Source organism: Colossoma macropomum, unplaced genomic scaffold, assembly GCF_904425465.1.
Source record: "Colossoma macropomum unplaced genomic scaffold, Colossoma_macropomum, whole genome shotgun sequence".
Taxonomy (NCBI): Eukaryota; Metazoa; Chordata; class Actinopteri; order Characiformes; family Serrasalmidae; genus Colossoma; species Colossoma macropomum.
Window position 1 is genome coordinate 22,534 of NW_023495737.1, and position 16,153 is coordinate 38,686.

The 16,153-nt window shown below is 38.8% G+C and overlaps 1 protein-coding gene across 1 annotated transcript in view; it reads right to left on the minus strand.

Annotated features, from left to right (window-relative positions):
- Positions 1-1,029: 1,029 nt before the first annotated feature.
- Positions 1,030-16,153, minus strand: part of LOC118802900 (PH and SEC7 domain-containing protein 1) — a 57,910-nt gene continuing 42,786 nt past the window's right edge. The window contains exons 11-16 of the mRNA XM_036563324.1: positions 14,904-15,076; positions 10,611-10,681; positions 7,650-7,807; positions 5,266-5,410; positions 4,982-5,125; positions 1,030-3,816 (exon numbers count right to left, since the gene is read on the minus strand). Coding sequence (XP_036419217.1) covers positions 3,544-3,816; positions 4,982-5,125; positions 5,266-5,410; positions 7,650-7,807; positions 10,611-10,681; positions 14,904-15,076 — 964 coding nt within the window. The 3' untranslated portion in view covers positions 1,030-3,543. The remainder of the gene's footprint in view (positions 3,817-4,981; positions 5,126-5,265; positions 5,411-7,649; positions 7,808-10,610; positions 10,682-14,903; positions 15,077-16,153) is intronic.

Here is a 16,153-nt window from a genome sequence, read left to right on the forward strand (position 1 = left end):
CAACTCGGCCATTCTTACCTTTTAAGCATTGTCATCGGTTTACTTGTCAATCATCAACAATATCCAATTACAGATCTACTGGCTAATAAATAACCTCTTCTAAGTTCAGAATAGTGTTGAATAATAATCACTATGTTGAATAGCCCACTGTGAAGTTCACATATGTAGTTCATTTCTGAATTATGTAGCTCACAACAGTCAGAAAAGTTCACTTGTACTTGTTCAGAATTTAGTGTTAAGGGCTACTTCATTAAAATGTGAATGAAAACTAATGGATGAAAGTAGTTAGCATGTGCTTGTTTGCATTTTACAAACTTTATAAACAATATCAGAATTCATGCATCGTTTCAGCCCCCTCCATACAAAATGAAGGGTTACTAGTGCTGTCCACATTTACCTGGTGGCCAGATGTTTATAAACAACGATTAAAAGGGCATAACCAGGAGACCAAAGAGCTTAAACTGCCCACTAGTCGTGGACTGCAACATCAAGGAAAAGCAGGGAGAAAAAACTGTTTTTTTTTAAAACAAATAGTGGAAAAGATCCATCCTGACAATGTTTTGTGAACCACTAAAATGTCAGAGATACAGATATAGAGCTGTTCAGTGCTTGCAAATATTCCTTAAAGAAGGTTATAGCAGACTTTTCTCTCCAAATCTATTCACCAAAACAACTTAATGTAATAAAAGCTTTTATAATTTGTAGAATTGTGCCTAGAATGGGTTTTCTTCTATTTTACATTGAAAAAAATGCAGTGCTCTCTTGTACACAGACATTTCTGCATACTTCCTTATTTTGGACACTAAAGATTATTGGCCTCTTTAAATAGATGTGTTTCTTTATTTTTGTTCCTACAGGCCATAAAGAGAGGCTATGCAGACACCATTTCCTTACAGAATTCTTTACAATGCAACTGATGATCAGAAATGAAACACCAGAAAATTAAAAGGGGGTATTAAGACAGCCTAAAGATGTATACATGTAACCTTCAACCTTACAAAAAAACGTGATTTGTAGATTTTTCCATCTTTTACATGTAGTAGAGTTTTACCCAGCCCCGTTACCCTTCACAATCCTGGCAGTGAATTAAGAAAAAAGAGCACTAATATTCACGGGAAACAATGCACAGAATATAAATGAAAGCAGACCACAATTTCATGCCGTTTATAAATATTCAGGTGCTGGTTATAATTACAGTTAAAGATTAATATGCAGTTTTTTAGTCAGACAGCAGGCCTTTTGTTCTCATCACAGCCTTACAGGACTGCATAGGCTGTGTTCCATCAAAACCTGACACTGATCAAAAAACTGCACTCATCTGACAGCAGTTGTGCGTGCATGTGTGTGTGAGAGAGAAGCACATGCATGCACACACTCACGCACACTCACAGTCTGTGTGCAGTGCTGTAGTATAGCCATAGAAATGACATCACTCTCTATGGTTATGGCTGAGTTCTCTCATGGCGCTCTCTGCTGGTTAACTGGTGGTGTTGCAACAGCCAATGTTGACCTTAAATCAGCCTGAGTAAATAAAAATGGCTTTGCAACTGTAATTTTTGCCTGAACTCAAAAAAAGGTTAAGCACATTACATTCACATCTTTTTTTTGCATCTCTCCTCTGATTGTTCATCCAATGCTCAACAGCAGAGATTACAGAGATCATACATGGAGTTAACAGTTTGCATTTGACAAAATCTGTGATGTGTTACAAAGGTGCAAGTTGGTCGTATACAATTGATAGTTCGGTTTGATTATTTCTTGCATATTATTTTTCCCAGGACTTGGTACCACTGCCCTTTCTCTTGCTTCTCTTCAAATCAGATCAGGAACAGATGTGGAAAAGCAGACAAGTTTGCTCACGCCTCATTTACTTGCTGGAACTGCTTAACCAAACAGATAAATAAATAAATAAACAATGTGATGAGAAACCTAGAAATGTCTAGAATCCCCATCGTCATGATTCTCTGAGTCATTAACATTCTAATAGACAGCGCCTCAGTAACTAATGTACATATACATTACATAGCATTACAGTTTCACCTGTCCGTTCTTAATAGTGCCTTTATCATACAGGATAAAGCGAGCCAAATGGAAATGCTCTGAGCATACAAATACAGGCCCGTGTCGGACAGATGGATGCTGATAATCCATGATTTAAGATGTGCATCAAATACATTCCACATACATTTGATATATTTCGTCCAGCATACGCCCATTCATCACTCATACACACAACAAAGGACAAATTTCAATGTTAAACAATGCCTAAGTGTTGTAAAAAATCACAGAGACACATTCAGAGAGCTGGGTGGGGAACATAACAGGCCTGAAAGACAGCCAAACTACACACGGTATATTTCATATCACCACTAGATTCGCTGCTTTTCTGCAAAAGAGAGGAGATTACAAGAAGCCATCACTATTCAGCCATGCTGGCCACAGTGGACAAGAACACTCAGCCAATAGAACCAATAAAAGGACAAGGACAGTAATAATATTCAAAGGTAAATAAACTCCAGAGACATATATTAAATGTATCTCAGATAGGAATAATAGTTAAGATTGAGTGCAAGAGACATTCTGGGGCAAAAATGATCATTGTATTTAAAATGAAAGGTTTCTGGTATGATCTACCTACTGTTCATAATAGTCAGCTCGGCCCAGGAGCCTTTTGTAGTCTTAGTGCCATTCATAGCAGACCACTGCGAAGTAATCACTCATTCTGACTCCGTGATTGGCAACTATTGTCAAGTGGTTGCTGAAGTAGGTGGACACAATCCATTCAAAAATGGCCCCTTATGTGATGTTTGGCACTTGAACCAGTGCACTAACTATCAAATAAAGGGCCATTAGGATTTAGCCCAGGTATATACAGAAGATGCACAGCTGTCTGCCTTTATGAGCAAGTTGAAATTTCCCCATCTTACATGATACAACCTATGAATGCTGTTCAGCGCACTGCTCTTGTGGAATGTGACGACCCCTGTTGCTATGAATTTAACAGAGATAAACAGGTAGTTTAGGTATGATTTGTTGTAAAACAAAAAAAGTGCAAGCAATGACTTGCCAAAAAAAAAAAAAAAAAAATCACCACAACACTGAATTGTTTTTACATGCAGGGAAGCTGAAAGGTGCAATGGCCCCTGCATGACGGTAATATTCTGATGCTAACAGTCACTTTAAAGGTATTGAGCTGTTTTGGTCCCAGGGCGGAGGCGACTGGAGAGTGTGTGGATCCATAGAGCAGATGGCAGAAAGACGGATGAGCGGACGTGTCCCCTCTACCCCCTCTCTCTCTAGCTCAGTTCTCTCCTCGTTTCTCAGATCAACATCCTTTAAATACTTTCCTCTGCCCCTCCTCCCCCCACAATCACAACCCAGGACTCTGCTATCATTCACCAGCTGGCCAATCACAGAGTCAGACTCAGTCAGAATCTGTGCCACTTCCTGCGGGCACACAGAGAGCAGGAGGGCGCACACAAGTAAGAGAACGACCTCACTTCCCTTCCAGCACAAAGAGCTTCCAGTATGAGTGGTAACAGGTCACTTTTTGACAGCCTGCCGGTAGCTGTGTCTCTGGCCTTGTCCACGGACGCAGCCTGCTCCTGTACCATTCCCAGTGGCTGGAGGGTCCCTTGCGGTGCTGGGACCATCTCTGGTGCTGCAGGTCAGGCTGCTCTCCTGGAGAGTCGGGCTGGACTGAGCCCTCTGCAGTGAACCCTCTTCTAGCAGCATGGCCTCAAACACGGACAGATTGTCGTCTCCACAGCGCTGCTTTGCTCTCAGCAGCATGCTGTACGTCTCATACCGCGTTTTCTAAGACAGAAAGAGAGTACATAAATATTAATTAATAAAGTTTTTTGGGGAGTGTAGATTTTAAACCAATCTTCCCCCCAGTTTCAGTAGCAGCCAATTCCACCTGCTAGGTAAGGCTCTCCTGTCATACAATGATACCAAGCTGGGAGGGTGGACTCTAGCACGTTCATCCTCTGAGATAAGTGAATCGTTACTGTGTCTTTTCAAACGGCGGCTAACACGTCATTGGACAAAGAACATTGCCAATTCTGTTAAGGCAACTAAAAGATGACCATGTTGGCTAGCATCATGCTGTGTGACGGGGGAGAGGCAGGACCATCCTAACCTCCCAGAGAGCTTGAGGCCAGTTGTGCTCTCTTGGAATCCTGGCCACAAATGGCTGTGGCATCAACAGGGGTCAAACTCATGATCTCCCAGCGAGAGAGCCAATGATTATACAGTTGTGCCACTTGGATTTGTAATAAGCTCTTGAGACAAGATACACAGCATAAAGCTTGACAGGGCAAAGTATTGATGATGGATACATTTTTATTTTGAAAACAGTATTGAAAGCGCTAGACTGCCTCTCTATCCCACATCTTAGTTTCCCTCCAGACCAAATGATGGAGAGAAATATACTACTGTCAGTACATTAACTGAATGGAGATGATCTAATTTTGAAATTTCATCTGGATGACTGCATTTGCAGGACTTATTCCCCTGGAACATCTTCATGGTCGGGTCATCTATTTTTGGTAATTAGATAACAGTAATCTATGCATTTATTAAAGTTCTACAATACGACAAAGTGAAAATTATGAGAAAATGCATTTGTTTCTGAGAAGTTTAGTTTAGTTTTCATCATAAAAACACAAAGTTGTTCATTTTAGTTTCACTCACTAGCTAAAATTAACTCCATGCGAGAGCTATAGTGAGCTAGCTACAATTAAGTCGACATTTTTAACTGTTGGAGTTGAGTTTACATTTGAGTTACTCAGCTAAGCTCAGCTGAGCCACACTTAATAAGCTCTGTAATGTACACTATCATCTGTACTTCTGAATCAATGTTGAACGTTGTTGCTTTGCATGGATTATTCTGCAAATATCAAATGACAAATGATGTACAATGCCCCCTGAGGTCTTCTTTTTACCTTCCAATAGTGGGGCAAGATGCCAAGTCTCTTACCTCAAACTCTAGATATTCTTCCCTTAGTCTGTACTCTTCTAGCTCACGACCTTTGACCTTTCGGTCCGGTGGGTACGAGCGGAGCTCGGCCAGCTCAGTGGAGGTGGCGTGAAAGCGAGCCTCGTGAGCTTGTACCTGCTCCTCCTACACAAACACACATACACACAGCGTTTAGTGAGAACGCACAGTTTGAGAAAAGAGTTTGTGGCTGCAGAACAACCAGCAGAGGCGCAGGAGCCAGATAATGTGCAAAACATGCAGCTTTTCTAGTTTGATCATGCGACCTGTGAGAGTTTGGAGGTAGAGCCTGGCAGCAGCGGGCGGCTGAACTTCTTCTGTGAGCCAATGGCAGCTGGCAGGGGTGGGGCAGAAAACATGGCAGCGACTGTGTTGATGCGAGTGATCCAAGACTGCATTTGTTCTGCATTCCTGCACACACACACACACATATCAAGAACATATCAAAACCACACCAAAAATAATTAATAAGCATGTGCATTTACTCATTACTGTGTATCTGACAAACAGGTGCTACTGCTAGGTGTAAAATAGAGCAAGAAGCAAAAATGCTGGGGTGGAATAGGTTATTTTCTTTGTATAATAATTTTTTGATTCTGGATCTAAAGATGAGCATAAGCCTAAAGCACAGAAAGCCAGCTTTTAATTCTGGGCCAGTATTTTTCATAAAAACACAAACTCCTTGAATTGCAGCTAATCATAAATACTGGGCAAATAAATTTAAAGCAAAATTAAGTTATTTGAATTATTTGGTCCCAAACTATTTATTTATTTATTTATTTATTTATCTATTTATTTATTTATTTACACACACACACACACACACACACACACATAGTAACTGCCTCAAGTCTACGACCCATTGACATCACCAGTCTCTTGATCTTTTGAAATACTCTCCATACATGGATCTAACAGATGAAGCGTTGTGCTTAGGATCATTTGCAATCTCAGTATTTCTACACACTTTCTCTTTTAATCACTTTTTTTAAAAGATGAATCTTTACCTCATCTGCCCACAAACCTTTGCTCCTAGCTAATCTTTGTATTTCTTTTTAAATTTCTTTTGTTCTTGGTGCTGATGAAAGGTTTGCAGAAGCTGGAAATATTCAATACTGCTGCTTTTGCCCAGTTATTCAGAAACAAAAGTTGACATTCTGTGCTTTAGTAAAAACACTGGTAAAATGTGGTATCAATTGCTCAATAAAGCAGAACCAAGAAAGGTGTAGCTACAGATTACAGACCCCTAAGAATGCATATTATTTAGGTGTCCAAGTTGTCTCTCTGTCTCATACACATACATACACACGGACACACACGCACACACACATCTCTGGTCTTTCCATAAGAGCTGTAACTGGGACAGAACTGCAACTGGAGCAGAACAAAGTCTCCTGAGGGACTGGAACATGTGGGGACACACATGGATATACAAGCTCAGTATAACATACATACACCCTCTCACCCTCTCACACACGTGGTGGGTGGCTGAATGATGTGAGTGAAGAAAGAGTATGTAAAAACATCCAGTGTGTGTTTAAAATGTCCTTTAATAAGTATGACATAATTGCTCTTTATGTAAACTCATGCCAGTGTAAACACTACGTAAGTTTTGGGGATTTGGAGACCTCTCTGGTGGAAATGTTTAATTGCATGCAACATGCAAAGAAACGTTTTTAATATCAGTTGTGCTTCAGACCCCTTTCTCGAGCGGATCAATCTGATGACTGCAAGAGCGCTGAAAGGGTATTCAAAGAGAACTTGGTCAAAACTTGGTTAACGTCATGTTTTCTAGGGGTGTGAATTTTCTACTATTGTCATCATATCTTCATCAGTATAAGGTTGATTTTGACAGTGCAGCTTTTGATGTGGAAACTGTCAAACTGAAAGACAATGAAGACACATTATGTTAAGTTTTTGTTCTGACAATAATTTTTGTCCCGTGTTATTTGGACAGCCCCTAACAGATTATCTACAGATGTCCAAACTATTAACAAACTATCAGACGATACACTCAACAGCATTAGGGTCAGGATTAGGACTAACATCAGGATTAGGTTTAGGACTAGAGTTGGGTTTATGATAAGGAAAAAATAAGAAATTTAATAGGTATTTAGATTAATTTAAGTTAAATACAAGGTAAGTCTCTACAAAGCTTCTACAATGTGCTATCTAGATAAAGTGTTACCTAATTTTTACACTTCCCCCTGTAGTTGCTAGTACTGTCTGCTTCATCTGGTAATCAACTGAGCACAAATAAGAGGGGGGCTTCACCCTCTTTCTGTTACACTGTACAGACATCAGTCCTCTCGGTAATCTTCTCTGTAAACTGCTCTCCTTGACCTCCTTATATCTATGATTGATGCTTCAGGCAAAGACTGCTTCTTCAGTTCTTGCTTATTTATTTTAGAATTTCCAATGTGGCATCCCAAGCTGTGAGGTAGATAACCCTATTTTTGTGCCACTCTTTAACATCCTCTTCTTAAATAACTATTGATTTTATATGACAGTGACTAATATGGGACTCACAATGTTTGGAAAAAAGGGGAACAAACAGGCAGGATTCTTAACAATCAGTTCGTGGGTGCACAGTGAAGCCTGATATATAATATATATGTATGGCTTAGGTCTTATTCAGAAATGGACTCACGGAGCCTGGAACAGGTAGACTCTCCAGTCGGCTGTGCGCAGATAGAAGACGTTGGGCCGTTTATGGTAGTCAGTGGCTCTTATGGCCAAGGAGTGATGGATGGACACTGCATTCTTCAAATCTTCATTAGAGAGCTGCTTATCAGGCCTATACTCACCCTGTAACAGCAATTAATTAAACAATTAATTATTACTCCATCAATCAAATCCACATATCAGATCAGACTTTTACACCTGATATATTTCCTTCATCTCTTAATTAATTGACTTTATCTGGGAAATTATTCTTGGCTAAACCCTCAAAGGGCATCAAATACCTGTTAAATGTTAACAAATATTACCAAACACCTATCCTACCCAGATAGCAGCGTGACATTGATCCAGAATGATCATTTTGGTCGTGGTTAAAATTTCAATGTCAACATTGTGTTGGATCAACCTAAAACTATTAATGAAAACTGGCAGCTTCTAATATTGGCAACAGTGATGTTGAATATCCATTAATTTATATGAAGGTGAACTGAATGTTGTTAGTTTGAAACACTGGCAGTAATGACATGGAGTATTCATATTAGTCTGACATGCCAATACGACCTGTGCACCATGCTGCTTGAGTCCTCCTCATAGTACAATATTTTCTTATAGCTAAAAAGAAATCTGTTCTAAAGCATCACTTATTTACCATTATGTTATGGTGGCAAAACTTCTGCTCACAGATGTTCATATTAGCCATGCTAATACGAACATAAATTAAGTATTTGTTAAATTAATTACCAATAAATTAAGTCTTTATTGGTCATTATTGAGCCAAGAAATATGGCTGCTTTTGAAAGAATATAGAGGAAAAGAAATATTCTTACTGCTATGTGTCTTATACAACAAGTGGTTAAAATACAGCTTGATTTCTTGTTTTTATTTTTCTGAGCACCCCAAAGAGAAAGGACATCTCATGAGTAACACAGTCATTTGGTTTGAGTGTGACAGTTTTACTGACAAGTTATTTTTGAAATGTTCTAGCTCCCTTTTAAATAAAAAAAATCTGAAACTAGTAAAAGGTTTTGTTGTTTTAGAGCAAAAAGGTTAAATATTAGCAGCATGTCTTCGATGATTTTTTACTGAAGTAATGGGATTTTTAAGGGTTGAAAAATGACTGAGGTACAACTGGTTTCATGTTGAATTTCTGTTATCCTTTCAACGTTGTTTCAATATTAATTCAGAGTGCATAAAGAATCAACCTTGTATTAGAATATCAATTCAACAGCAAGGCCTTAACGTTGATTTAGCATCGATTCAGTGATTGATATATTGCTTTATGGGTAAGTTCTCAAACGTTTTCATATGTAAGAAAAAAAAATCACTTTTCATAGTGCTGGAATGCTCCTTTTACTTAAGTAAAAGTATGCAGCTTTGAAAGAACTTATGTAGAATGTAAATGTGCTCACTGAATGTTTTACTTTCTCAGTGCCTTATTTTGCCTTCTTTGCTGATTCACTTTATAAATGTGCTCTGCGACATTTACTGAAAGTTCAGTCCAAGACGATAATTGCTACACTGCAAAATGCCATCTGCAATTGTTTCAAATATCAGCAGCATCATCTGACATACAAGTTGCTGACGTACCACATTAAAAAAGGCAAACACTTTTAAACCAATGTTGCACAAGCACAGATCCCTGAAACAACTACTTAAGTGCTGCAATTAAGAAACCGTACAATATAAGTCTTGCAGTGGTTATAATGGGTTTACAAAATCAAAGATAACACGTTAAGGAGTCAAGATTTCACACTGCTGCATTAATTCTTGATAAATATTAACATTTATTGGCTTTTTTTTCTGCCAACATGCTGTCCACTGCTGCCATTTGACGGTTGCCACAGAAAAGCCAGCTGTGTCTCCAAGGGAATCTTCCTGGATGGAACCACCACTTCCTCTTAAGGGGCAGAGTTAGCAGAACCCGGAGCAGTCAGCTGGCACAGGCCGCCAGACCACAGGCTTGACTCCAGCTGGAGCACAGGGCCTTCTGGCCTCAGCCCAGCATTCTGGATTAGCCAACTGATCCGGGAACAGAAATAGAACTTGACTTGCACATGGCTTTGTTGGGTCAGCCAGCTAAAGCGGTAAGGCTGGAAGTCTGCATGTCTGATACTGTGCGAGACAAAAGAGAGCGAGCTTTCTGATACCCTCTGCATGTTCTGCTCTGTTTTAAAATGCAGACTCATTTAAGTTTGTGGTCCCAAAAGAAGTTTAACACTTAGGAATCCAGAATCATATTATGTGGTGTCACCATTAACTCTATGCAATACTAAATCTAGCAGCATGGGGTCGCAGTGGAGCACATGTACAACAGTCCGATGACTGTCGCAGTGCAAAATATCAGTCCACAATAATAGTAAGACTGGCGCTATTGATAAAATTCTATATCTTATGAAATATATCAGGGTATCATGGAATCAGATAGCATTAAAGCTTGCATTACTCTGTGCTTCCTGTACTCTGTGTTAAAATAATGTCTCACAGAATGTCTTTTCTTCTCTTGAAATTATGTCAAAGAGAACAGCATTTAAACGTCCAACAGACAACAGGTTTCCATAAAGAGGTATTATTTATATACTATTTATGTATATTTTATTTTCATTTTGAACTGTTCTTTCAAGAAAATCTGAGGCAACCAGCAAATGTCGCACACTGTATACTGGTACACTGGTGAAGACGATATTTCAGTTTTTCCTTTGTCCCTAAGTGACAGTGTGCACAACACATGCTTCACCATTACTATGTTCTATTTCAGAAACAGTGTTGCTCTTATGGCAGGTAGAGAAATATTGATATTAAAGAGCATCAAAACATGGCTTTGACCCTCTATTGAGTCAACATCTGCCCCAAGAGTGAGAAAGAGAGAAAGACAGAGGCAGAGATGAAGTTAAGGGAAATGAATTTCCATGTCAAGTTAACCCATTCTCACCTTCTGGAGATAAAGAATAAGGCCCTTCAGGACGGCATAGAACGTCTTCCAGCCTCTCTTCCCTCGAGGAGCTACAATTCACAAGATAATGACAACTTGTTAATTTATTACCCAGGCAGAAGAGGCAACAGAGTCTAATGTGCTACATGAATCAACTGTAAAAGCTCAAGGGAGCAGTTTAAACAGTTCTTCTCTCAGTTCTTTATCACTAATAAAGATGTGCCCCAGTTGTCTGGTAAAGGCACTACACCAAAGACTGTCAAGTCGTGTAATGTGTGTATAATGTGTGTATATTCTTCAACAAGTTTAATTCTGAGGTGGGTTTATCCAACCCAACACTCTTTGTGCACTGCACAGTTTATAAGATTCCAGTAGCTGATATATTATTAATTGGGGAAATGTCATTATTATCAGTGAGATAGATGAAAATATTCATTGTAATTACAATAATTATGTGCGCTATTTTTACTTCTGCATGAAAATATAGACTGGTCTGATACCCCATCCAGATGGGACACCATGGCTATACTAGAGAACACCAAATTAAAACTGGACTGCAAATGCTAGATTCATGACTGATATAAAAATCTTTGTGGCTGATACCAATACCAATTTTAGGGGCCAAATAATTCTGGCAAGTATAATTATAGATATATTTTTTGTTTTATACTAGAACAGTTTAATTGGTTTGTGATGTTAAATTTGTTTGTGTGTCATATGTAAAGAGAACCACAATAAAAATAAGCTTTAGGGCTTTATTGGGTTTTAGTCCTCAATGGTGTAAAGTGTGTGTAATGGCTGCTGTGCAGCACTATGTGTATTTTTAATCATCAAATCAATTCAATTCAACTCAACTAACTGATACGATTGGGAGTTTTCAAATGCCCCACTTTTTAAACTCACCGTCTTAAATAATATAAATATTATACACTGAATGTACCTATAATTTTTGTGGGTTGGTTTCTGTTTATTACTGTTTCTTTTTTTATTATTCTCCATTTTGTGTTATAACATGTTACTCTCATGCTAAAGTTTAGGTTATACTAATGCACTAGTTCAGCCTGCACTGATATCATGTAGTCAAAAATAAGGTTTAATTTCTGGAAACCACATTGTTTTACTTATATTTAATAAAAGACTAGAAGCTGATTATTTTGGACTTCTGTGGACCCATGAACAATAGCACTACCGAAAGGTTGTAAGAAAAATATGAATTGGGTAAGACAGGGCTGATTTATATCTAATTCAAGCTGCAGATACACACAGCCAGTCTGCGAGTTGCCACAAATTTGCTGTAACGTAATACACCGAGCGAAATGCCCCCTAACGCTGTTACCTGCCCATTTGAGCAAAAGTTTTTTAAGCCAACAATGCCAAGCTTTGCTTTGCCAAAGTTAAGAGTCAGTACTAGTTGGGGCAGATAGGTCAGTTCTAAAATCTGATTGGCTGAAACACACTGTAAAATAATTCTGCTGAAATTGAGAGCAGGCTACCGTCGAATTGTATGTCATTCCATGGCAGTTTTTAATTGAGAAACATCTTAATTTGTTTCATAAGATGTCTGAATTTATCCGATTTACACCACTGCAATAAACCTGATTTCCAAAAGGTACCTTACGGGATTTGCATTTTTTTTTATTATGTTAGTGCTATGCTACAGCAGTGGTACATGGACATTTAGAGCTTATAACACTACATTTAAAGCTTACAACTGTAACAGATACTAAGGTAAGATATATTTTATAATTTGTATATGTACAGATTCCTTCAGTAATGGTTTGAACTTACATCTTGTCACGTTCTGCTGATGTTATAGTCAATGCTGCTTTGAATTATACCATGTTCTATTAACTTGCTACAGCATTAGGTACACATCAACATTTACACATTTAAGTTAGATCAGTAGTTAGCTAGAAGGCTCACTTCACTGTGTCATTGCTGTAACTGTGAAGAGGCTCACAAACATGATGCTTTTTTAAATCCTGGCAATGGTGTGACCAAACAAAGTCACTAATTAACGCTGCATTAGATAAAACTGCAGGTCATTATTATATTGATTATATATGTCATTGTTTAATATATAAAAGTAAACGCTTACTATAGCTGCCATGTCTGAATTAGCTATGTAATGACCATGTCAAACGAATCAATGACCATCTTTAACCTGTTTAAAATGTCGTATGCTTGCTGAACTTCATTAATGAATTATAGTGTGAACTTGGTTTAAATGCAAAAATGTAAAATGATCAGTTTTGGTTATCGTATTGAATTCTGGGAATTCCACTTCACTACCTCAACCCATCAGCTACTTATGAAGCTCTTGGGAACTCAGACCTTAAAGGGGAAAAAAGGGTGAATACAATCTTCTTAACAACTTTGCATGAAAGAAACTCATGAATGATTGCTTAAAGAGACTACAGCATTTTTCAATCTAATCTACACTCAGTGAGCACTTTATTAAGAACACTACTCATTCACGCAATTATCTAATTAGCCAACTGTGTCGTAGCAGTTCAGGGCATAAAATCATGCAGACACAGGCTAGCAGCTTCAGATAATGTTCAGCCACCAAAATGAGGCAGGGCCAGAGCGAGACTTGTTTTGAGATCCAAAATCCAAAACCCTATTCTCACACACACACACACACACACACACACACACACACACACACACACAAAGTGGGTAGGCCAACACCGTACATACAATTTCCAAACATGTTACTGTCCCACAAAGTCATTACATCAGGCTATAGGTTATTCCTAACAGCAGCGTTGTCATAACTCTACCTAATCCAACAGTTCTGCCCTGATACTAAACAATAGCAGTCAATCAGAAAGCTAGATTCACATAAACACAACCAACACCATAGCACCCTTCACTATAAAGCTTGTGTCCGCTCACCACAGGCACACATCTATCCAGAAAATCTGAAATAATATGAAGAGAAAAAACAAAAAGTTAAATCTACTAAAAGGCACAACGTTGAGGAAAAACACAACAAACTTAAAACCTAAACCTAATCATCAAAGCCAACATATAGGTTACTGCCACGGTGAGTGAACCCAATGAAGACGACATTACAGTTAAAATCACACAGCTGACGCGCAAAGACGAGGAAAAATAACAACAAACTTAAAATCCTAAACCTAATCATTGTAGGCAAAAGCATATTGCCATGGTGGGCATGAAACGTGTTTACGGTCCATTTATGTCCAATGACTCGATGCACTGAAGTAACATTAGGCGCTTGCTTTGACATTTTCACAAAGGCCATGCCAGCTTTTGTAGTTAAAGAGCATTAAGTACCACATTCACAGAAAACCGACAAAGATGACATTTTTAAATTTGTTTTTGGCTTTAGATCAGTAGAAAATGACCCACTTTAAGGAACTGATATGCTTTTAAACGTCCTCAGTCAACTCACATCTTTTACCCACAACTGGAGCTTCAAATTCAAAAACCGCCGCATGATAACAAACTGGCTTGAAGCAATAGAGGATAGCAATGGTTGCTAAGCAGGACTGAGGGCTAAAGAACATAAGGCAGAGTTTGGTGGAGAGCATAATGATTTGACTTAATAAATATTCTTCCCCCATCTGACTGCGTAGGCCTGTGATCAACCTGTGGCTAGGCACCTGCAGTAAAGAAAAAATGTTAACACCTTGTTGATGAAAGAGGTCAATGAAGAATGGCCAAACAGGTTTGAGCTGACAGAAAGGCTACGGTAACTCAGATAACCACTCTGCACAACTGTGGTGAGCAAAAAAGCATCTCAGAAACCACAGCACGTCAAACCTTGAAGTGGATGGGCTACAGCAGCACAAGACCACGTAGGGTTATAATTCTGTCAGCCAAGAACAGAAAGCTGAGGCTGCAGTGAGCTCAGGTAGAACGAGAGATTCACAGCATGTAACTGCACTTGAAAAATCTGTAGGAATGCCTTCATGTCAACATAGACCAGAATCTCAAAGGAGTGTTTCCAACATCCTGTGGAATTCCGGACACAAAGAATTGAGACTGTTTTGAGAGTATTAGCATAGTGTTCCTAATAAAGTGCTTGCTGAGTGTATATCTGTCACATGTGTTTCGTACAACTGTAATTTTGATGTGTTTCCCTGTACTTGGAAAAGACCAAGAAAGCCTTGACTGAAAACTAACTTAAGTCAATGGGCAGCTGCTTGTGTTCCTTTACTAAGCAGAGGGAAACGTGATGAGTTTTTAGGCTACGTAAAAAGGCTAAAAAAACAGTGGTAAATGAACTGATACAGGTGGTGAACAAGGTGTTGTACGCACTCCTTTTGCCATCACAGTCAGCGTGGACTTTGCGCACCAGGAAGCCTGTCTTGTAAAGCAGAGCGCCGGATGGTGGTACCATTCCACTGCCCGTACGCTTCATTCCCCTCGAATTTGAGTCCCCACGCCGCTCCCCCAGCTCAGAAAACGACTTACGCAACTCCTCTTCATCACTAGAGAGAGAGAGAGAGAGGGAGAAAGAGAGAGGGAGAAAGACAGAGAGAGAGAGAGAGAGAGAGAGAGAGAGAGAGAGAGAGAGAAAGGGAGAAAGAGAGAGGAAGAAAGAGAGAGGAAGAAAGAGAGAGGAAGAAAGAGAGGGAGAGAGAGAGTGAGAGAGAGAGAGAGAGAGAGAGAGAGAGAGAGAAAGTGAGAGAGAGAGAGCAAAATAAGAAAGAAGGGGTATTATTATAATGACAAAGTCATAAAGAGAGAGAAGGAGAAGTACAAAGAGAGATACAGAGAGAGAGAGAGAGAAATGAAGAGAAAAATAAGAGTACAAATATGATAAAAGACAAAAACTAGAAACCACAATTCATATCATTACGATGACAATTTCACACAAAAAAGAGAAACAGGAAGACAAACACAAAAAGAGAGATAAACAGAGACTGAATCGACAGAACAATAAGAAAGAAGGGATATTATTATAACAACAATATTAATGACAATTATTATAATCTTGTAGAGAAAAAAAGAGAGATTGACAGATATAAAGAGACAGAAACAGAGAGAGAAGTGAAGATAAGTGAAAAATAAAAGAAGAATTTTTTTGAAAATATTACACACGCTATCATAATCAGAATAAGTATTATTACAATATCACACAAAAAGGACGGATATAGATGGAGAAAAAGATAGAGGCAAACAGAGAGAGAGATAATCAAGAGAAAAATAAGAGGAGAAGAAATATTATAATGAAAATATCATGCTAAATAAATAAATAAAGTAAATAAATAAAGGCACACAAACCCTATTTCTCACTAAATGAAGCACTGGGATGATCAAGTAGGACAGGGTGGAATAATTACTAATGATTTATAAAAATCTCTGCTGTTCTGCTCTGTGTTCTTGTTCTATCATGCAGACGCAGCTGAGTGATGGCACAGGAGTGCTAATGATCACTGTTGACTCACGTCCTCTCTGTACTGAGGCTCAGTGTGATATGACAGGGTTCTGCTGCTTTGTGTTTTCTCTGAAGTGAGAGAAAACTCTTCCCTTTGCCTCTCTCTCTCTCTCTCTCTCGTTCTCTC